At 41.6% G+C, this 25263-nt stretch overlaps 1 protein-coding gene across 1 annotated transcript in view; it reads right to left on the bottom strand.

Moving 5' to 3' along the window:
• The window catches only part of PLXNA2 (plexin A2), a 307602-nt gene that overhangs the window by 98077 nt on the left and 184262 nt on the right, over positions 1-25263 (bottom strand). The window contains exons 5-10 of the mRNA XM_075853680.1: positions 11253-11353; positions 9581-9704; positions 8935-9088; positions 6067-6163; positions 4179-4293; positions 1039-1239 (exon numbers count right to left, since the gene is read on the bottom strand). Coding sequence (XP_075709795.1) covers positions 1039-1239; positions 4179-4293; positions 6067-6163; positions 8935-9088; positions 9581-9704; positions 11253-11353 — 792 coding nt within the window. The remainder of the gene's footprint in view (positions 1-1038; positions 1240-4178; positions 4294-6066; positions 6164-8934; positions 9089-9580; positions 9705-11252; positions 11354-25263) is intronic.

Below are 25263 nucleotides of genomic sequence, written 5' to 3'. Positions count from 1 at the left end.
GCCCGTGAAAAAATATGACGTACTATTTTACTGTGCGTCACGCACCCCTCCATAGACTCTAGTCTATGGGGGATCCGTAACAACGCGTCCCATACGGATGCACCTCGGACGGGAAAACTTTGACTACGCTATTGATTCCATCAAAACTATGGAACCCTTGCACAACGGAGACAAACGGAAACCATTGGCACCGGATCCATCACCATTTAAATCAATGGTGATGGAAATGGAAACCTATGGTTCACGTTTGTGTCTGTCAGGGCTCCGTTCCGACAGAAAGCTCTGACGGAACGGAGCCCTAGCGCAGATGTGAACGAAGCCTAATCAGTCTGAAAAACAGGTGTTAAAGTATCTGCTCCTATTCATTATCAAGGCAAAATTAAAGGCAGCTCACAGAAATATCTTCATCACCACACAATTTGTTATCAGCATGGCAGAATGAATAAAAATGGGAATAATGCAAGCATTCTCGAAAACAAAAGCATGGGAGGGCTGTGAAGAGTGCTGCACCTATACAATGAGAGCACTCCCTGCAGCTGTTTGTTCAGAGAAAGTGTTTATTTACTCCTTTGGCTGCGCGTCTGTCTCCTGCAGACCCTCTGCTGCACTGCCAGAAGCAACTGTATTAGGAATTCTATCGAGTCGGCGTGAGCTGGGGACTCGCAAAGACAGATAAGACTTCACCGTTCTTCTTTATCAGTCGGCTGTAAATTAGCTTTTTGCTTCAACCCTTTTGTCAGATTGCTGTCTTATTCCACCAAATGACCCCCCGCAGGCTGCGACAGGGAAAGTCCAGATAAAGCGCTCCATCCTTTTCTTTGCAGCATCCTAATTTACAATGGCTCAGGTCATTGTAACAGCACAACAACATTATTTCGATTTTACTATAACGGGGTGGATTAAAGACGCTGCGTGTTGTTTTTGCTATTTATTTACAGAGTAATCTACAAGTCATCATTTTGTCATGGACTACAAAAAACGATATCCAATAAAGACTACCAGGCTGTGGAAAAAACTCTCTTCACGGCAAACACTCACCGAGCTGTTCTGGCATTGCACGCTGGAGCTGTTAAAGCGTAGAGCAGGCATACGGTGTAATACACCCTGTATATTTAGTACACACTCGTATCCTCTTTGGCCTGACTGTGGTTGGGGCAGATTCCTTGCCTTCAGAGTAATTGGCTTAACCTCACCAACTGGGATCAATACTTCTTCTGTGGGTATTAACTGCGGGCAATCCTGGGGCAAAATAAATAATTTTCATTATAAACACATAAACAACATAAGCTGAGTTTAGTATGCCGAAAACGGGAAGCTCTTTTAGTGCCGAAAACAGATTTGACAAAATGCAATGTTTCTCTCCCAGGCAGGGGAGACATCTGTGCCCTATCTGTGTTAAGTGACTGCTTCTCTTGCCCTCACCTTGTCCTGAAGCATCTTGAGAACATTACATTAAAATGTGTCACCTGAGAGCTGAACTTCGCACCTTAAGAACATTACATTAAAAAGTGTCACCTGGGAGATATACTTCTCTTTATATAAATGTCTATCCTCCCGGGACACAGGTGTACAAGTACTGCTGTTGATCTTAAGATACCGTAAAATCTCTTTATCATCTAGGGCCCAAAATCCCAAATCTGACCTTACACGAGTAACATAAGACTTGTCTCATTTTCATACCTGTTTCCAAAAGATGTATGCTATTTATGTTTGATGAAACATAAAAATTTTCCCAATAGTCGCTTCTAACCATATACTATTAGGAATGTTTTACACCAGGGTTCTTAATCTTTTTTAACCGGAGTCTCATTAGCCAGAACATGGTGATGCCTGGGCCTCATCATTGGTCATAGTCCAGAGCAAAATTTGTAAAAATGACCCTAAGAATTAATCTTAAAATTTGCCTTTTGAACCAGTAGAACATCAGAATAAGGAGAACAGGAATCAGATATGTGGCTAAACAAGAGATGTGAAACCTTAGAAAAGCCTGTGCAACATATAATCACTCAACAAATGTGGGCGCCTCGCAGAAGCACTTTTTAAGTGCGACTGGAAAGTTTAGTGACTGATTCACATTTTCTACTGTCTCAGTAGTTTTGGAAAATTCATGTCCTCTCATATTCATCACTTTTTGTTAGTGTCAAGATATTCAACAGTTCTGTACATAGTTTGTCATCATCCATATCAGTATCTGTTTCCAATAGAACTCACAATCTAATTTCCTCTTCTCAGACACATGGTATAGGCTTTCATAGAAAGGCAAATAACCTATCAATATGTTTTCGAGTGTGGGAGGAAACCAGAGAAACCAACGCAAACAAAGGGTGAACATACAAACTCTATGCAGATGTTTTTCTCGGTCAGATTTAAATCCAAGACACCAGTACTGCATGACAAGAGAGCCAAAGTGCTGCCCATAAACAAAGAAGGTCTATGCCACCTTAGCAAACAAGAAATTCTCATTTTATGCCGTTGCAACCTTTTCTAAATTATCAGTGTTAGAAGACCTATTCCAATTTGTATCACAAGAGTATTCGTACAACAGTGAGCTTTTTAACAAAATCAACGCAACTGGCCTATGTATATACTTATGTACAATATTTAATATTTTTGCAAAAGACTATTCACAAATTGCTCAATGTACAACTTGTAGTCTAAGTGTAAATACTATAATATACTTTCTGTCTCCAAATCTTAGCGTTTGCTTCATTAAAGGAAGTCAGTCATCACATTTTCGCCTCCCAAACCACTAATACCGCTATATTGGGAAGGATGATAGTTTTTCAGACATACCTAAGTTGGCCAAGTCAGTCCATAGTTAACCCTAAAACAGTGATTTTATTTCTCCGGGCACCATATTCAAAAGCACCCTTCTTATGGTCGATGAAGGGCTGAGTTGGCCAACATAGGTATGTTTGATAAATCATCATCCTTACCTATATAGCGGTATTAGCGAGTTGGGAGGCAAAAATGTGATGACAGACACCCTTTAATGAGCAATTTCTTTGCTTTTGCCAGCTCTACAAGACATGCATTATCCCTGTTTCTGCTCCACAGCAGTACTGATAACTGGTATTCTGCAGGTCTCTACTCCCATAGAGAGTAGCGGATATATACACGGCATGTTTAAACAAATTTCATTACTTACTCTGCTAAAGTGCTGTTCATATGCAGCGAAACCCCAGAGAAATGGACCAATCCATCACAGCTTTTGCCACTAACCTCTAGTAAGTTAAATAACAATATCCCTGGGATAACAAACACACATTATGCAAATCCACTCTGGTTTTTAAATCTCTTTTCTATCAGTCTCCGGCACCACGTGTGGCACAGTACAGTCTCACTCTCGCAATGTCGCTTTTAAGTAATCAACATTTTTAGTGGGTTATAGGAATTGCTTTACTCTGTTTTATTAGCACTCACTACAATAAATATCTTATAAGTTTGGTCTTAAAGAAGTTGTCCGGGCACGGGACGGTTTTTGATACTGATGACCTATCCACTGGATAGGTCATCAGTATATGATCGGTGGGGGTCTGATACCTGGACCTCAAAATCGATTAGCTGCTCCAGCTGTCTGCGGGCACCGGATGTTAGGCCGTGGCTGGTGTCGGAAGCAGATGCATAACATCTTCGTACAATGCATAGCGGCCGTGCTGCAGAACTGCAACTCTGCTCCTATTCGCTTGAATAGGAGCTGAGCTGTGGCACGGCCACTGTACTTTGACCAGAGCCATCTGCTGCCGACACCAGCCACTGCATAACATCCGGTGCCCAAAGACAGTTGGAGCAGATGATCGGTTTTGGGGTCCAGGTATCAGACCCCCACCTATCATATACTGATGACCTATCCTGTGGCCGGAAAACCCCTTTAAGACTTGCTTTAAAGAAGTCAGGGTTCATTTACTGGTACAATGTTAAAAGGAGGTATTACCCAGCAACCTGTAATATCACAACTCTCATTGTGTGGACTGCGCAGTATTCTGACACACTGGTATGGGCAACAGCTTTTATAATGTAGCACCACTGCTTTTGCATGGCACTGCTGCATATAGCAAGGATGAGAAATAATTGGACCAACATTGGCTATTAAATAGATAATGGATACATGTGTGGATACACATGGCACTATTTTGGCACTCAAATAGGCTGTACACCATACAAACCCCTTGCCTTACCTCAGAGACATTGACGCGACCCTCTTGAAAGGAACAGGTTGTAGGATCATGGGTGCACAGATTGCGGTACTTGCACCAGTGACAGCGAAATGCGCTATTCACACAGGACAAGCAGCTTGGGAGAAAAGAAGGAGAAAAAAAAAATGTGTCACAAACCATAAGAAAATAACCAGTCCAGCCAAACACATTTATATATTCAGCTGCATATATATTTATATAAAACTTGAAAAATATATAGAAGGTTTATTTTCAGAGGTTGAAGTGGTAAACAAATGAATGCATTGAAAGACAAGGAGATGATAGAGAATACAAATAGGCCACCCAAGGGGCCTGGATGGACAAAGGCACCTCGACGCAGCAGTGACAAGTAGGTTAAAACAATCAGAGGAATTGTTGAAGAAATGGATTCACAGGCTGGTCTTCTCTTAGTGCTCTGCTTTCTTTTTAAGATCTAATATTTATTTTTCCATTCTAGCCGCAGAGGTTCGCAGGCATAAAAAAGCTGGGACATCTCGAGAAGCAGCCAGCTAGAATAAACAGCGGCTTCCTCTGCATATACACTGGACATGGCCGGGAATAAACAATACAGGCTCCCTGAAGCCATATATGACTTGCGCCGCATAAACACTGCATCACATTGACATACATTAAATATACATATATTTGCTATTAGCATCTCTAGTTACACACTTGTGGCAAATTCCGTCAGTCAACGTAGCCTCAATATTTATACCAGCCATATCTAAACACCTGACTGCCATACATCATGCTCTGCCCTCCAACCTCCAATCATTAAATCATTCTCTGCTTCCTGAAAACCTTATGGATTTGCAAAGAATCATCAAAAGGGGCATTTTACATGTCAGGCAAGCTGATGTGGACTGTAGTGGTACAAAAGGGGCACACTGGCATCACCCACATCATAATAGATAATGAACATAAGCATTAAAGGGAGGTGCGCTGGTAGGAAGTATTAGTTTACAAAGAATCAATAATTATTAGCAATGGTATGTTGCATACTCTGGATGGAGACAATGATGCCAGTTACAATGCTGCACTGAGCTCTCAGTGTTGCCGGCAGAAAAAGTGGCCTTCATGCCTGTAGTGGTGAAGAACTGTGCCCGTAAACACTGAACAAGGATATCCCAAGGTTACATTTTGTCGTTTCAAGGGTGAATTCCCTGTTATTACAAATTGCAGCTTTCTACAGAATCACCAGCGGGCAGCACTGGATGGAACGGACGCCTGGCACACAGCGGCATTATTTTCTCATGCATCTGACAAACAGGCAATTCTTATTTTTCATTTTTTAACTTTCATTATTCAAAGTTAACCAGTGTATATAATTAAATCTACGGAAATCAATTATATATTTGTGGGTGCTTAGCCAGAGGGAAACAATATTTTTTTTTATCCATTACTTCTGCTCATTTGTACTGAGAAATCGGCCTTATCCATTTGTTTCTTATTAGTTAGTGAAGGCGCAGCTGAATATACAATATCAGACCATGAATTAGAAGGGGATTTTTAGCAATAATAATGTAGCTCAGAGCGGATTGATTTTTTGAATTTATTAATACCAAATTAATACCAATAATATTATTATATCATAATATTATATTTTAAGACAAGCAAAAGAAGGGTGCAAATCCTTAACTAATGACCCAAACTTACAGCATCGTAGGGATCCTTAATGCGGTTAGTTTGAGTCATTAGACCCATGGTGGGGCCGGTATTTATGGCCTAATGCGCCCATATTACGCTTGGCTGGAACCTGCCTTATCCTACGATTAATAATGTCTCAAATTAAGATGTGCCTGATATATGGAGATCTGTGCCCACTAGTGTGTCGTTCAGGTTGCCCATAATATCCAGAGAGAGTTCTTACAGTTGGTGACCGCTGCAGTTGTAGAATTTGAAGTCTGTGCTCACAAAATTCTTGCCAGTCTCTTTGGAGATTAGCTGAAGTTCCACCCCAAACCAATCTAAAATGAAATGTGACAGAAACGATTAGAGGAAGATAAACTGTATATAGAAAAAAAATGACTATGAGGTTTTACAGTTACATCTGCAGAGAAAGAATATTTTTGCATGTTAAAAAGTCCATTATTTCATTTGAGGACAGATGAATGGAATTTCACTGTAAATCCATTAACACTGAAGTATGGACCATTCTTTACCAAGAGCTCCACTAAGAATAAAGATTTACCACTATCACGCATATTAGCCAATGCAAGTAAAGAACATACGGAGACGGATTTAAATATGGGATTTTTCATATATCCAGCACTACATGAATTGACGTATAACGGGCGCACTCTGGGATTTCTGTAAACGTTGTGTCTATTTCCTAACATCAGGAAATAATCCTTTTATTCCTTGTCCCCAAACTAGATAATCTCAGTCTCTTTCTAAATAACAGGCTCCCCTCTGCACATAAGCTTCTAGGCATAAAGAAACCTCTTCCAAGTTGCTGGATTTGTCTGTTGTGTGATTTCTAAAAGTGTCTGAGGCTTAAATCACCCTCCGGGCATTGTATCCTGATATTGTGTGGCATGTTTTCCTAAAATCTACAGTGAGAAAGATACAATAGAGGGATGCTTATAGTGAATTACAGCCTTATTTGCATAACAGCTACTACTAAAATTCTCATATAATGTGTTTGATTTTAAGGAAAATGTACTGGTCCATAGTATTGCTGTTCCCATATGTTAAAAAGATTCCGATCCTATTACAATAGTAACTGAGTATAGTGGATGTGCAACTGACCAAAAAGGCATGACATTGAACCGTGTTTTTCAACAAATACCCCCTGCTGAAAAATAAATTATATCAAGAGCATAGTATGAGGACAGTGCGAGTACCCTATAGAGACATGGCATGAACCTGCTGGGATACATGTATTTCAGATTGAGAACCTAGGACATGGACGATGCTGATGGCAGTAGGCAAAGTAGCTTTCACAGAGCTGTGAAAATGCATTTGCTCCATTCCTAAAGTTATACATAATGGCCTTTGATCTTAAAACAAAATGCAATATTAGACAAAGGTAACTATCAGGGGAACCTGGGAGGAAGAACGGAGGACTCTGTGTGACTTCATGGAATCTAACATGGTTGACAAATGTTGCTCTCAGACAGCTACTTCCTGTCCTAGAAACTGTAAGGCTATGTTCACACGGAGTATTTTGACGAGTTTTTTGACACAGAAACCGCGTCGTAAAACTCGTCAAAAACGGCCCGAAAATGCCTCCCATTGATTTCAATGGGCCGCGTCGGCGTCTTTTTCCCTATCTTCGGGCATTTCCACCTCTGACCTCCCATTGACTTCAATGGGAGGCAGAGAAAGCGTATTTCGCTGTGTTTTATGCCCGCGGGCGAAAAACGCCGCGAAAAACTCAGCGAAAATCGGGGTGCAGGGAGAGGAAAATCTGCCTCAAACTTCCAAAAGGTTTTTTGAGGCAGATATTCCTCCTGCAAAATACTCCATGTGAACATAGCCTAAGGCTGGGTTCACACGTGGCGGAATTTCACTTGAATTCCGCTGCGGACACTCCGCAGCGTTAATCCGCAGCGGAGCCGTTTCTCCATTGACTTCCACTTAAATTTAGAAGTGTTCGTTTAGACGATGCGTAAAATTCCGCTGCGGAGCATAGGCTGCGGAGCGGAATTTGGTGTCCGCAGCATGCTCTGTCTGTTGCGGAGCAGTGGCGGACTGGTTGCGGACTCATGGCGGAATTTCTCCATTGACTTCAATGGAGATTCTAAATTCCGCAATGAAGTCCGCAGCTGTCATGCACATGTTATGTGTGCTGCGGATGCGTCTTGCTTTTTTAACATGACATTTCTTCATTCTGGCTGGACCTATGTATTTCTAGGTCTACAGCCAGACTGAGGAAGTCAATGGGGCTCCCGGAATTACGGGAGCGTTGCTAGGAGACGTCAGTAAATAGTCACTGTCCAGGGTGCTGAAAGAGTTAAGCGATCGGCAGTAACTGTTTCTGCACCCTGGATAGTGACTACCGATCCCAATATACAGCAACCTGTAAAAAAATAGAAGTTCATACTTACCGAGAACTCCCTGCTTCTGTCTCCAGTCCAGCTTCCCAGGATGACGTTTCAGTCTAAGTGACGGCTGCAGCCAATCACAGGCTGCAGCGGTCACATGGACTGCCGCGTCATCCAGGGAGGTAGGGCTGGATGCCGAAAGAGGGACGCGTCACCAAGACAATGGCCGGTAAGTATGAAATTCGTTTACTTTCACTAGGGAAAGTGCTGTCCCTTCTCTCTATCCTGCACTGATAGGGAGAAGGGAAGCACTTTTCCCGCAGTCCGCAGCAGCTAGTCCGCATCAATTTACTGCACATTTTGGGCAGATCCGCAGCCGTAATCCGCAACCCGGATTAGGTGCGGCATTGATGCGGACAGTTGCGGAGGAAATCCGCCACGTGGGGGCATGCCCTAAGGCCGGGTTCACACAGAGTTTTTGCAGGCGGAAAATGTGCCTCAAAATTCCAGTTGGAAGTTTGAGGCAGATTTCCTCTGCCTGCACGCCGCGGCGTTTTTTGCTATATATATGAGGATATATGGAATTGGGGGGGATATTTTTTTCCTACTACCACCATTAATACTGGAAACTATATCAGGGGTTTCCAGCTTGAACTTGGAGTTCACTGGGAAAGCGTGTTTAATATTGGAGAATCACCTAGTTCCCAAAGTTAAACTAATGCACATATCAATAAAAAAAAAAATCTCACCTTGATCTGCAGGTATAATGGGAACGTCTTTTGCAGCTGGGGAAATACAGACAATTCGATTGCCCGACACTTGTCCTTCTACCTGGGTAATATTACCGATGGAGCAAATGACACCAGCGGACAGATCTGGGACGTCACTAACTTCTAACGTAAGCTAAAACACAAATTAGTAAATCTGTATTATAAAATAATTTCAATAAATTTAACGTCTGCAGTTTTTCTAATGGATAGCTCTAAGGCTCTGTTCACATTAGCGTTTCCATCTAGGTTCCATTATATTTCACAGCAGGAATAGAGAAGTCTACAGCGCTATTCTTGGCATCAAAAATACCTGAACCCCAATAGAAACCTGATAAGTCAATAAGATCTGTCAAGATTCATTGGGATCCTTTGAAAACAGATTTCTCATAGATGCCATTGCTCTTTTAGAAACGAAAGCCATGATGCTAGTGTGAACAGAGCCTAAGGCATGAAAAACCAGAATAGAATTACCGTACTATAAATAGACAATGTCAAAATACCATAAAGAACTCAAACTTTGTTAGGAAAATTCTCATGCAGTTGTACTTTCCATTATAATTGAAACCTGCATAATATAAGGTTTTGGCTATACCTCTAGATAGAGGATCACCCATCTGTCTCTTACCGGAAGGCTGTGCTCCGAGACTGGAAGGCTGTTGGGCTGTACGGTAACCTTAACACACTGATCTATATTGCTTGCAAACCGGTATGGCTCCTCTGCACGGTCACACTTATCCTTTTGGGAACACCTGGGGATAGAAAATGTACATATTTTATTAATATATATATATATATATATATATATATATATATATATATATATATAAGTGGAACAATACACCCCAATTCTGTATTCTAAACATCACTTTGCCAATCCTAAAAATAACTTAACCCGTAGTATGCCTAGACTTCAATCCAACAGCTCTAGTCACATGACAATAGGAACATTTCTATCTTTCTTAACAACCATAGTAAACATTTCTAGAACAGTACGATTGTACTTTGTTTCTTCGACTGTTTTCATTTCTATAAAAATGAATTATTCAAGCAGCCAATAAACATTCCTCAACTATTGCTTTATGTTATTATTAGTCACTTTACTTCCAATGTTACATTAGCCCAGACAGCTAGGGTGTATAAAATAAAGTATAGTCGGCATACGCAGCTGCAGAATATTTCCCATTTTGTTGGAATCTATACTCTTTTTGTGATAAATACCAGGAATAAGTGTTGTACCTGGGCACAATTCCTGTGTACAGTGCTAATATACTGCTAGTATGCGGGATTCTGAAGGAAAAATGAGTCGCTGACCCTGCATATCTGAAAATGTGATTTTGATGCCTTAGGCAACGTTCCATAAAGTCATTTGCAGATGGAGTCAGGGCTAGAATATGGAAACAGTTTTTTCCTGTAAAGAGTCGATGACAATACCAATATGTGATGGGGTCTGCATACCATAGGCATGATTGTAACTGTTTTATTTGCTATGTAGGAAAAGGGGAAGCTTGTGATTCTGTGCACCTAATGTTCTCCTGAAACTCTCTGTAATACTGTACTATTTATTGCAGGTATAAATGCTAAGTGGAGGTTGTTACTCTCACTCGATAACAGCATTTTTCCCGTTTTTATCACCTTCTTTTCTTGGTTTATAGCTTACAGACAAAAATTTCCAGATCTCAAAGAGACGTGGTACCTCAGGTAATGCAATAGGCAGCAAGAAGACTGAGGAACAATGGCATTTTATGGACAATACAACCGTAACTGTTCTAAACGCTATGACGCAATATGGGTCCTCCCATATTGCATCCTCCCAGGCTCTCATTCCTAAATCAAGCCCATAGTGAAAATAAGGTCAAAGACTATTAGCAATATTTTGCTCCAATTTGGCTGAAGACGTATGTGGCAAAATTGGACAGCTGTTGTTTTTTCAGGCCCAAACAGCTGGATCTGTCCTCATATATTGTGAGGGATCAGAAAATAACAATTAGCCATTATAAATGCATTCTATAACATGATCCTAACAATTTCGAAGGAATCATTATTGGGCGTTTAAGATTTTGGGTCACACGGCACCATATGGTATTTAAAGTGGACAACTTTTTTGATAATGCAATATACAACTAGTCAAAGTAATTTGAACCTATTGTATATGGCTCCCAAGGTTTTTTTCTTTTAGGTCCTCAGGATACAGTTTGTATAGCATAACAACATTTTATATAAAACTACCTGGCCAATGTGCAATGTTTGCAAAGGTAGTTAGAATAATATATTGTAACTAGCACCCCATAGCTACTCACATGTTATGCAGAACACACCATCCACAATGTGGATCACCAGAACTTAGGCACTCCCCACATGTTGAATATTGCTCACATGACTCCACAGGGACTCTCGATACCTAAAACAAAAAAACAATGACAAGAGCTCAGAGATAGACCAAGTCTCATTCTACCACCCTTTATCCTATTAAAATGATGTTAAAATATGATACTGGAACACAAGGTTACCCCCGGAGGAGTATCATCACAGAAAAAAACACATGTTCTATATTGGGGCCTAGAAATAATCAATATTCTCCTATAAATTGCAAAAATAATAGTACTGTTAATTTATTAGTATAACAAGGTCACAAAGAGATGCCACTAGAAATAAAATTTGCATTTGTCAGCTCATAGGCACTGATTCTGCCAATAACCAACTGATCCAGACTAACCTCTATGCAGCGAGACTCGTAGGAAATCAGAAGATGACAAGTTTGAGCCCCCTTCTGACCTCTGCTCTAGCTGCGCACCATGCACTATGCTTCTATTATGAAGGCCCAGACTGGGCCAGTGACCAGCTCTGAAAAAAATCCTTTCTTTTTAATGACTTCGGGGAGAGCGGAGCGGCTGTTGCCGCAGTAATTCAGTGTAATTAAACCTATCTATCACTCCAGCAGCTGGAACACGATTCCTGATGAACTTTGCAATGGGATTTCGCAGTCACTGACTCGCAGCCTCAAACGTCCTCAGAGGGAAATGGGAAAAAAAAACCTTCTCCAAAAATCACATTTTAATGTGGCTTCTGACGGCGCAGTACCACTTTCTAGCCATTTTTCTTTTCTCTTCTTTAATACAGTTTCTAAATCTGACCACACACTGTGAAATTCATGTAGGGAAATATAAATTGTAAAATACATTTCTATACGCTTTAATAGATATATAGAGATCCATGTTTTCTTCTTATAAATATAGACACGTGGATCCCCACCGGTATTCTCTACTACTTTATGCATAAGCACACGCATATTATTATCAATGTGGTCATTAACTGTTATGTGTGCACACAGCTTTATGCCTGTGTATGGTGAATGTATATAATGTGCATAGAACCAACTGTATAGCAACAAATGATAACAATAAAGTCAAATTCACTTCCTATTGTTTGCAATTTATGACGCTAGATTTCTAATTATAATAACTGCTGTGGTAAAAAAAAAAAAAAAAAACATTTCCCAGTTAAGTAAGATGATGTAAATAATATAAATATTATCCAGTTATTAATTCTATATCTAGAGTTGACATTATTTAGAGCCGGTGGTTTAAATCCTTGTAGATATCTGAATATTAGCAAATCCCACCGTAAAATGTGATTTTATGACACAAACCACAAACTAACCTCATTCTAAGGCCTGACTCACACGAACGTGTTAAACGTCCGTGGGACGGCCGTTGAAACAGTGGCCGTCCCACGAACCTATGTTATTTAATGTAGCCGTTCACACAACCGTTGTTTCAACGGACCGTGTGAAGGGTCCGTGGGAAAATAGGACATGTCCGTTCTTTTCACGCATCACGCATCCCTCCATAGACTCTCAACTATGGGGGATGCGTGACATCGCGTCCCGCAGCGCTGAGCACGGATTCACCTCGGATGTGAAAAACTGCATTTTTCCATGTCCGAGATGCGCAGCGTTGGTGTGAATCAGGCCTAATACAGAAATATAGCAGAGCTGAGTTTGTTTAGGTCATAATATGGGGCTATCTTACCTCAGATGTACTGAATTAAATGACAAATTCAGTTCTGCTACACCTATATGTCTTTGCTGAAGCTCAGGCTGCCAATAACAATACCTTATCTTCAAGAGCAAACAAATACATGCAGGCACAAGGGATAGACTGACAGAGGGCAGAAGAGGAGACAAACAGAGAAAAGAGACTTGATTTCCCGGGCTTGTCAGCTGCTGCCACTGGCTCCCTTGTTTTAGACACTCAGGTGCTACAGGGATGAAAAGATTTTCTGGAGGTGACACATAGGGGAGAGATAAAGGGACGAGTATTTTGCTTGATGTGAGAGAGAAGTCAGGAATCTTTGCACAGCGGCGTAACCCACCGCTGCTATCATAATCTCCTCGTGTGCAATTTCATCTTAAAAGCAGCCGCTGATTGTAGGGAATTGTGAAACTTATAATTTCAACTTTCAATATAGCCTGGAATATAACAGGTTAGCATAGCCCTAGATAAGCTACCTCAGAAATTGTACTATACCACCTCGGTAAGTGAAAGTGATGCTGAGCCTCAAAATGTTCCGAGAATTTACACTGGTCATACAAGATATTCTATGAAAGCGATTTCATGGGGTGAGAAGGTTCTGTAAGTGAAGATGATGTATTTGTTTTATTTTTTCCTGTGTCTTCATGCAAGTCCATGCATTGCAGTACATTCCTGTCTGGTACAGACCTATGGCACTGTTCATCCTTAGCCACCTGGTTCATAAAATGAATGACAGAACCAGTAGCAAATTCACAAAGTCCACCTACTGTAATCCCTAAAAATGTGGGGTTTTAGAACAGTGGTGAAATGAAGCACTTCTTTTGACGAGCCGTCATTTTACGCGCCGTATTTTGATGGTGACGTGCAAAATAAAGGCTCGTGGGAACAGAACATCGTAAAACCCATTGCAGGCAATGGGCAGATGTTTGCAGGCGTATTAGGGCCGTTTTTTCGTAAAACGCCAGAATTACACCTGAAAACACTGCGTGTGAACATACCCTAAAGGAGAAAAGCGGAGGGACCTGGAGGAAGCCAATGCAAACACAGGGAGAAGATACGGTATGAGCTCCATGTAGATGTTATCCTTGGCTGGAGTCATACCCAGGACTCCAGTGCTGCTCATCATTAGATAAGTGGCATGTCATTGTAGAGGGCACAGATATTACTTTTGCAATGGAGGTTCAGAACATCCAAGCTACTGTGTGGAACTGAAGAGAAGAAGCATGAAGGGCGTACAGTAACTGCAGAACAATGTAAATTTATGACATGCCATTATGTTCCAGGCTGGGTGACAACCTTTAGGAGCAATATAATAGTTGTCATTAGTGGTTGTCATTCATCATCATTTACGAAATAGCGCACAAGAAAACGACTCAGGGATTTATATTTATTTATTAGGGAAAAAAGAGAAGGATTATAAACCCCAATAATGTTAACTTGTGCCTCCAACTCATTTTCATTCACTTCTTCTGTGTCTGTAGTCCGCCCATTGACCCAAAGTCAAAATTGCTAGTTTATGAAATAAATATCATTTCCGTTGGCATTTCCATAGAGATTCAATGTTAAATTCTGCTCTGAAAGCTGAAACATTATGCAAATATTTGACTATATTCATAGCAGTGCACACGGATTGTCTTTTCATTGCATGACGCAGATCATAGAAAATAAGATTTAGTGGAGGTGTACAGTGTTGGCATGTAATGATTAGCTTTCTTGCCCCACCATCCCCTCCCTGAACACCCGCCAATCCTCCTAGCAAATTAATTATAGGAAATAATTGTAACCTGGTGCTCAGCTCAGCCCCCCATGCCAAATATAGCACTTGGAATAATTTGGGAGTCTAAGCTGAAGTAATTAAGTATTCTGCAAACACCTACACAGTTGTGGAATGGTTATTAAGCCAAAGTCTTAAGCACTGACTCACTGGGGACTCATTAATAACATACACACAGATTTTAGTGACACTGTCATTTATCCTGGATAAATCCCACCTAAGGGACTCCACCTGTGCCCATTCTATGCCTGAGGACAGTTGGTGCCTGCAGGACTTGGCTACTCTTTTCACGACTGGAACAGTTAAAGTGGAATCTTGCCTTGTTCTTTACAATTTAACTCCCACAGGCCCCAAATGCAGTGACTTACAATGGAAAAAAAAAAGCATTGCTTTATTTTAAATATTTCCTAATATTATCATGGGATGTATTGTAATATGATAAACCAATTTTAATTTTACTGTACTGCATATTTTTCAAATCTAGTAACAATATTATAGATACCATTCAAAGCACATAAATAACCATGGCCATTTATGGTACTGATTTACAGTAGCAGATACATTGCTGGAATGACATTCAATTAATTAGGTTAGTTAATTAGGTGAATTATAAATGAGGTATTCCAGTGGGGAGACGACACATGCTATGCTATAGGAAGCTATAACAATTGGTCAGTTGTTTTGTTGACAAATGTTAAATGTTGACCAGACGGCACAAGCCTCAGTTGATCTAGTCTAAGGGTCCTATTACACGGCACACAGCTCGTTGATCGGCGCTCGTTTGCTCCTTTCACACGGAGCAATGATTGTTACTACGATTGCTCGTCCCCATACATTTTCATGACGTCGGCAGCACATCTTTCTGTTTACACAGGGAAATGTGCTGCCGACAACGATGAGTTTTAATGATGCATAAAAGAGCTTGATCAGAGCATTTGCTCGTTCATCGGCTGATTGTTGACCTGTATACACAGGACAATGATTGTGAACAAGCGTTCATATGGACACTCATTTGCCCGAACATAGGTCCGTGTAATAGGGGCCTTAACAGTCGGATAATTGACGATATGATAGGGGCCTTAACAGTCGGATAATGGACGATAAGATTTGTGTGGACAACTGGACAACAGTTGTATTACATTTTTAACGGGGACAGCGAGATTATTGAATTGGATTGTTGGATTAATACAATCTAACTGCTAAAAACAATATAAGTGTTTTCAAATATGAAACCAAATTTATAAGGCCTGGGAATCATGGCTGCGTCCACAGCCACCTCTACCTGACTACCTACTTACCTACCTGTCCTCAGCTTCTCCTCAGTCCGGGCTGATGCCGCACTATCGGTGGTCATCCTCACTTTCCTCCAGGTTCTCTGCCAGGGACATGTTCATGCGCGCTGACTCTTTCTGCCTCAAAAGGCCAGCGCGCACCAAACTACTCATCTTTTCCAGCGTACTTGAGCTGCTCTCTAGGCTCTGGGCCATTAAGTTCGTTAGTCTGGATGGCTAGTACTGTTCTCTTGTTTATTCCATTGGCTTATCTGTTGCCGAACCTGCTTGAACTTAACCTTGTCCTTTCTCTTGTCTGCCCTGACCTTTTGCTGGTTTAACGTGATGACAGTCTGCCGCCTGCCCTGTCATTTGTATCTGCTAAATGTGAGTGACCTTCCGCTACCAGCCTTGACCATTGCTAATACCTGCCTTGCATCTAGTCTTCAGTTTATATCTCGTCTGTCCACGTCAGCCGTTGTCAACAGGGACTACTCTGGGGGTAGCGACCTGGGGATTGTAGTGGCCAAGTCCACATCTCCATACAGAGGTTAAAAGGTAATTACAAACAATCCCTAAGACTCTGCTCCACAGTTTAGCCCTATGCAAAATCCATTGGCAACACAAAGAGTCCTCACCATCCTTTGTTGACCCCGTGACAATCACCAATCTCTATGGGCCCTGTGACACTAGGCTATATTGATTCATAGAAAGAAGCGATCTGCAGAAGCAACAAGCCTTCCTTACTGTGAGAACTGTGAATCTATGGAATAGCCAACCGCAGGAGCTGGTCACAGCAGGGACAGTAGATGGCTTTAAAAAAGGCTTAGTTAATTTCCTAGAACAAAAAAATATCAGCTCCTATGTCAATATGTAGAAATTTTTCCCATCCCTTGGTTGAACTTGATGGACATGAGTCTTTTTCCAACCGTACTAACTATGTAACTTTGACATCAGTATTCCAGAAAAGCAAATCTTTTCATTGTCCCATAGTAGACACCAGAAACGTTTCGAAAAAAGGCTCACTTAGAGCGGAAAAATTGCTGGTTTCTGTACTATGGGTCAATAACAAGATTTGCTTTTCTGGAATGCTAACATCATCGCTTCTTCCAGTCAGTCCTTGAATGGGCTGGAGTGGGCTCATAAAGACAGTCTGTTGCATTCTATCATCCCCAATTAAATTGACGGTGGTGCTGTTTCTACATGGGCTATATGGAGTCTTGTGCCACAATCTGTAGGAGATTAGGAAAAAGGATCTGCTTTTTTCTTCCATAAATAGTGCAACTTTTTTCTTTTGGCTGTATTTGGTATTGCTGTTCATCCCCATTTAAGTCTATAGCTTTGAGATGTAATACCACACAGCCTATGGATAAGAGTGGAACCGTTTCTGTAAAACAGGCAGATATTTTGTTCTAAAGTGGACAATACCTCTAAGTGTTAGGACCTGAAAACAAGCCGCTAATACCTCAACCACTTATAATGCTTTTATATAATGCTTAACAGATTAACATTTGTAGATCTAATGTGTGAACATGTGTATTATGTACTGAGCAGGTACATTTGCATTTACTCTAAACCTATGATTTAGAATTCTCTATCTCCTTTTATTTAGAACTGTAGATTATGTGTCATTCCATATATCAGAAATTGTTACTGATAGATTGTGTTTCTATGAATATTTAAAACTAGTTAGTAGCATGGGTGCAGTAGTTGTGTATTCTCCAAGTACGCTTACGCAAAGAAGTTTAAGGAAAAAAAAAATGCCCTTGTGTGCTTTTTCTGCTGCTAATTAAGTTCTCATTAAAGAGGCGCCCTCGCACGCTCTGATTACTAAATTACGGACAAGAGGATATGTTTGGATACATCGACACCGGCTTCATTCTTTTTATGGCAAAAGGGCACTTGTCTCGGCAGATGCAATGCTTGTTAATGACAGCACGGAAGGGATCATAAAGTGTCTTCTCCGGAACGTCTGGATTTATGGCTCTATAGTATCGTGTTAATGCTTTTAATGTTCTGCAGTGATAGCATTTAAACAGTGAGTAAAGACAAAGCAGAATCTAAAGATGAAACTTCCCGCAGCTCATTCACAAACAAACAACTGACATCTATACTTAGACAGGGGAGTCACGCTCAACAATGTAATGAATAAGTCAATAAACCATAACATGTGACTGTTATTTTGTCACTATGACAGATAGAGACTCCCCCAAAATAATGTAAATAGCGAGCTGCCAACGTCATGAAGTGGTGAGGGCTGCCTCCTATGGACTTGACTTGAAGCTGGGTTTAGGTTTCGGCAGGTACAACTAATGTTACTTATTTCCTACTTCCTGTTAACAGGAGGGGGGAAAAAGGAAGTGGCTACACAGGGGTGGTTTGTGGTCTGTGACCATGGAAACCTATAGGTCTGCATAGGAGTTGTAAACATAAAACTGGAGATTTTCAATGAAGACAAGAAAATAGGTTGCAAAGGTTTACAGTTTACTGCACAATATGTAATATAATACATTTCTTTGTTATTTAAAGGGGTTTTCTGACATATTGAAAAAAGTGGCAAAGAAGAAGGGATGCAATAAAAAAAACAAAACAGAAGCACCTGCCGTCGGTGTGCTCCATTGTTCTGCTCCGTCAGAAGAGCAGAACAAGGGGATAACGAAACGTTGCACAACAGACACCGCTGGCGGCCGACGGAACCCATTGATTTTAATAGGTTCCGTCGGCTTTCTGTCAGGGTGCCCGTGATTTTACCAGAGATAATAGCACAGGATGTTGCGCTATTGTCTTCGGTAATCTCTGGACTAACAGAGCCCCTAAAAGAGCCTCCAACGCAGATGTGAATAAAGCCTAAGAATATAAATTCAGATGAGTCAGTTAATTGTGTTTTCATTTGAGTATCATTATAATTTCAAACAGGCGGCATTGACATAGCCTTGCCACAACAGACTACTACTTAGCATGGCTACATCATGCTCTGGGAGAAAAATGAAAATAATGCCTACCATATGAAATCAGGAACATGCAATCGCACAGTATATCAAAAGCAAAGGGCGACTGAGATGCCCATGGCCATGTCTGAAAGACTTCATTGAGAGAACCAGGTCAAGCAAAAGGTTCCATTTCAAGGCTGAATAAAAAATTAAATAACATGAATTTAGAGAAGGAATGGTATTTAAAAATTAATGGAAGTACATTTTGGATGATGACTCGGACAAGTCAGGCTCAGGGGAATGAGATAAAATAAAGCACAGATTTAAAATGACCTATACTACATTCGGGGAAGTGTGGCTGCTGTGGTGTAGATTCATTGACGGCTACTGAGGGCAAATGCATTTGTAGCCTTTATAGCCGTTTACCTGCTGGGGTTATACCACGGCTCATTATTATGCTGATGCTGGTGATGGGCCTGATTATTCTGTATCTAGAATGAAGGGATATATCAGCATTTATACATTCTTCATCTAAATTTCCACATATAGTCCTGACAAATCCCTGCAGGAAGGTCTCAGTAGTTATGATGTCCCTCAGCCCCAACAATCGCCTGCTTTCACTCCCTCCTCTATGACAGACACAGAGCATAGTGTTAGCGCATTTAGCTTAATATCAGCCTTCTGGGGATTCGTGGAGAGAATTTTGGACACTGGTGTGTGCTGTAAAAGCAGAAACATCTGTTGCAGTTATGTTGAGGTCCGCGAAAACCCTGTGACAGTTGATCGTTTTGTCGCTCACCAAAGCAATGAGCAATAGAATAACTACTATAGAGTACTGTACACAACTTCCATGTTTGGTTCCTGCTAGATGAAATGAAACATTTAATCATATTCCCCTTATACTGCCTCTGGGTGATATAACCATCATATGTCTTTCAAAGGATATCAGAGGACCACTAAAGGATTTTGGTACTACAGAAGGTCAAGATTCCAAGCCAAAATCCTGCACGTACAAACATACATCGTTTTCAGAACCTGTCTCTGTGGTTTCTCGATGTATTCTACAGCCTTTATATCATTTTTAGATGTAATACCTACAGTATCAGTTTTTGTTTTTACCTATGATATGTGCAAGTAAAAACATAAAAATCTTCCATGCATCATGGCTCCTTCATTAACCATCTAAATTTTGACATGATATTAATGTCTCGCTCAGTAAACAGTATTGATTCCATCTACCATACCAACCTCTATTATTTGGAAAAAAAAGTACCAAATTGCACAGGTGGGAATGGCTAGTCCATTGGAATGCACTATATAGTCTATGGGATAGTCTTTCTGTACCTGTACTCTGTTCTTGTGTCCTACATATTCCTTGGTGGTATAAGGTTAAAAAGATAAGTATCTTTTCATTTCCATGAAGTTTATCATTTACATTAGGTAATACTACATTCCTCCAAATATATTTGCTCATTCTCAGTGGGTACTCTCGGTTCATGGTGAAGTTCATCATTCACAGTATGATCATAATGAGGTCCACCATCTAGATATACTACAACCTTACTCCCCATCTCAGTAAATATTTTGTGCTCAAGGTAAGGGTTTTCAGAAAAAAATTATTCACTGAAGTGATTCTTTGACATTAATAATAGTATATCATAAAAAAAGGAAAGACTTGTAAGAACCTGCCACAGTAAAGACTTCTCAGATACATGCTAAATCATTGCATGTGTGTATGACTTGTAATAAGAGTTACTTGTGCCAAGACAATACAAGAGAATCCATGTGTTAACAAATCGTGACCTATGTGGTAATCCTAAATACCAAAAGAAACCGGACATATGAGCATCAAGAAGTTTGGCTGATTCTGTAAGTTCCATATGAATCAATGGAGAGCGTCCACCTGTCCATTAACTTCACCACAGTGGCTGCCTCACCAGACGGGTCGGGGATTGGGTGACCCCTATTCTCGAGATGGGTCTGGGACCAAGAGCTGGGACCCATCAGGAATTTCAGGGCCCCATACAGCTAAATTTTCTGGGCCCCCCTTTTACTGCTCGCGGGAAAAAGACGCCGACGCCTCCCATTGAAATCAATGGGAGCCATTTTCGGGCCGTTTTTGACGAGTTTTGCGACGTGGTTTCCGCGTCCAAAAACTCGGCAAAATACTTAATGTGAACATAGCCGTACACGTATAAATTCCTTGCGAGTGGTGCAGCACCCCAGCCTACTGTATAATGACATTCTGCAGCTTTCTGTTTTCCTGCTTCAGTTCCTCATGATTTTCAAGATCTCTGCCTGCTGTCTGTGAATGAGAACATTAAAACCAGTCCTGGCTTATTACTTTCACAGCTGATGGTCTTGTTACAATGTATCAGTGTAGATAAGAGCCATCTGCCTGGGGTCCAGCACAGGAGAGGGGTTTGTGCTGTTGCTGCATTTAGCTCACAGATGATTGACTGATACATTGTAACAAACTTTCTTATATACAACTTTAACGCCATACAGCCCCCTCTGTAGAGAACTCCATACTGCCCCCCTGGTAGAGAACGCCATACAGCCCCCTCTGTAGATAACGCCATACAGACCCCCTATAGATAACGCCATATAGCCCCCCCATGTAGATAACGGCATATAGCCCCCTTTGTAGATAATGCCATACAGCTCCCTCTGTAGATATCTACAAAGGGGGCTGTATGGCGTTATCTACAAGGGGTCTGTATGGCGTTCTCTACAAGGGGGTCTGTATGGAGTTCTCTACAAGGGGGTCTGTATGGAGTTCTCTACAGTGGGGGCTGTATGGCGTTATCTACAAAGGGGGCTGTATGGCGTTATCTACAGGGGGGCTGTATGGCATTCTCTACGGGGGTGTATAGCGTTATTTACAGGGGGGCTGTATAGAGTTACCCACAGGGGGGGCTGTATAGCGTTACCTACAGGGGGGGCTGTATAGCGTTATCTACAAAGGGGGCTGTATGGCGTTATCTACAGGGGGAAGTCTGTATGGCGTTCTCTACAGTGGGGGCTGTATGGCGTTATCTACAGAGGGGGCTGTATGGCGCTAACGCCATACAACCTCCCATGTAGGTAACGCTATACAGAACCCCCTGTAGGTAACGCTATACAGCCCCCCTTGTAGGTAACGCTATACAGCCCCCCTGTAGGTAACGCTATGCAGCCCCACTGTAGGTAACGCCATGCAGCCCCAACCCCCCCAAAAAAATCTGACCTACAGTGTGTCCTACAAAAGACATGTATCCCCTCTCCACAGGATAGGGGATGCATGTGTGATCGCTGGCATCGATAGGGAGAACGGGGGACTGAAGGTCCCCCGAAGTTCTCCATGACTAACCTCTGACTTCCGGCGTCTGCGCAGCTCAATAAAAATGAAAGGAGCGCTGGTCACGCATGCGCACAAGCGCGACCGGCGCTCCATTCATTTCTACGGAGCTGCCGACACAGACCCCGGAAGTCCGAGGTTTGTGATGGAGAACTTCAGGGGACTTTCAGTCCCCCATTCTCCCTATCAATGCCAGCGAACACACATGTATCCCCTATCCTATGGATAGGGGATACATGTCTTTTGTTTAATGGCAGAGCGGGGAGATACCTCCCTGCTCTGCCGTAGTGTTCAGTGGAGTCGCGCTGTAGCAGGCCAAGGTGGGGGCCCGTCCCGGCGGGCAACACGGGCCCCCTCATGCAGCGGTCCCCCGGCGGTAGTTACGCCACTGGTAGTTACGCCACTGGCCGGGCCCCTTACAGAAGTACCCCTAATACCCCCCTGATGGCGGCCCTGCCCATATCTATCGGACATTTATGGCATATTCCATGGATTTGCCATGAATGTCAAAGGTGGAAATGCCTCTTTAAGTTCATAAAATTGAAGTGTCCAGATGTAAATAAGTTATTATTGTCATCTCCAGGAAAAAACACATTCTTCTAAGTAATTCAGTAAAAACAACAACAACAACCCTGTTTGATGCAAAGGAGATATATTTTATATATATATCTACCTTCTGAATAGCCAAGGGTGTTAGATTAGTTATTTTTATATTTAAGGAAAACTGTAAAGTCATTAAATATTTTCTTTCCTTTGCTAATTAATAAATCATCAAAGAACAGTGATGTGATTTTTTTTAAACAAAAAAAACAATGAATACAGCTGCAGCAAATAGTAAAGTTGTTACTTAAAGCGACCCTCCGGTCATGGGACAACATTTTAAATATGATGGGGTATGTGGAGTAATATTACCTGGTGCCCTCCAGTTGCCCCCCTATGCCGTGGATCTGCCGTTTTAGGTTCCCATCCGTGCTGTCCTGAAATGGCTGCAGCGCTTCTTCAACTACAAATCTGAGACGCCCCCACTGTTCTCGGATAGGCCAGAGCTGGGTTTGTGAGCCGTTCCGTCCAATCCGTGAAAAGAGGGAGTGTCTTAGACTCAGTCTGTGAAGCGCTGTAAACATTTTGAGACAACACAGATGGGACCCTAAAACGGCAGATCCAGGGCATAGGGGGGGGGGGGGAAACAATAGTGCAGTCAACTACACTATTCATTCCGCCAGAAAAACGGAAACCTTACGGAACGGTGACAAACGGAAACCATTTGCAAAGGAAGCATTAGCAATGAAGTCAATGGTAATGCAAACGGAAGCTATGGTTTCCGTTCATGGTTTCCCCTGACGGAAAGGTCCAACAAAACCTGTGAAGGAAGCCCGACGCATATGTGAACAAAGCCTTAAGGAACAATCTGTTCTACATAAATATGCTGTGCATCATCCATTTGACTACTATATTTAATAGCAACTTTGAAATAGGATTAGAAAGTTTCCAAAAATAATTCAGCAGTAAAATTTTTAAAGCACATTAAAAAGAAGTACATAAAGTATTATTTGTTAGGTTTTACATACACTATTAAATATACTACTGTCTTTGGTTCACTTTTGTCACAGAATAGACTGATCCATAAAAGGCACAAGGGAACCTGCCAATGCTTTTGGCTCACAAATCCAATTATGCATCTTGACCAAGGGCGTGAAGAATGAATCTCTTTAAAGCATCTAATCTTTATATTTCCGAGTGCAAGGCCAGAGGGAAAATAAAGACAGATAAGAACCACCAAACTTCTTAGGTGTGAAAAATGGACCCAATGCAAATCTCTGTACTGGCGATGACAGTCATTTATAAAACAGAGGCCTTTAAAGGAGCACTCTGTGTTTGTCTATATTTTTTATTACATTATCTGATCTCGATGTTTCTTCTTGATGATTCCTTGTCTTGCGTCCAAGGACTTAGCACCCTATGGTACATTCTCAATTAATCCCCAGTCTAGAAGAGAACTTGTCCAAATACACAATAAGGGTGCAGTCACTTTGTTACAAAAATTTCTGCAACTAAAAATCTGTTCCGTTCGTCTGAGTGTGGTTGTTTCTGCAGCAAGCACATGGATTTCTGCAAGTTCTATTGAGAGGAATGGAACTAATTTTCAGTCGGAGATATTTCTGCAGCAAAATCTGCCATGTGTGAATCAACCGTCAGGCCAGGATCACACACATAGTTTTGATGCAGTTATTGGATGTTTTGTTTTAGCCAAAACACAAGAGTGGACACATAAAGAAATGAGATGTATCAGTATTTTGTTTATACCTTTCCTTACTCTTGGATTCACTTCTGGCTTTGGCTCAAAAACCTGAACCAAAAACTCCAATCAAAACTATGTGTGTGATCCTGGCCTAAGACTAGTTAAGGTGACATTGAGAACCTTTTCACAAACTTCATAGCTATGTTGACAAACATCTTCCAAAATGGGTAATAATCAAAACATCTAGGGCCCCATGCACACGGTTGTGCCCGTAATCACAGGCAGCGATTGCAGTCACAGCCGGTTACCAATGGGCACGGACAGCCGCCCACATTTTCGGCCTGTGCTCCCATACAAACTACGGGAGCACGGTCCGTAAAAAGCAAAAGATAGAACATGTTCTATCGTTTGCAGAACACTTCTACGGCCTGGACACCTTCCCGTAAGTAAACAATAGTGTCAGTGGACAATTGAAGTGAATGTGTCTGTAATTGCGGTCCGCAATTATGAACGATTTTTAGGGTATGTGCACACACACTAATTACGTCCGTAATTGACGGACGTATTTCGGCCGCAAGTCCCGGACCGAACACAGTGCAGGGAGCCGGGCTCCTAGCATCATACTTATGTACGATGCTAGGAGTCCCTGCCTCGCTGCAGGACAACTGTCCCGTACTGTAATCATGTTTTCAGTACGGGACAAGTAGTTCCACGGAGAGGCAG

This window comes from Rhinoderma darwinii, chromosome 2 (assembly GCF_050947455.1).
Source record: "Rhinoderma darwinii isolate aRhiDar2 chromosome 2, aRhiDar2.hap1, whole genome shotgun sequence".
NCBI classification, from domain to species: domain Eukaryota; kingdom Metazoa; phylum Chordata; class Amphibia; order Anura; family Rhinodermatidae; genus Rhinoderma; species Rhinoderma darwinii.
This window is presented reverse-complemented; position numbering and strand designations above follow the sequence as displayed.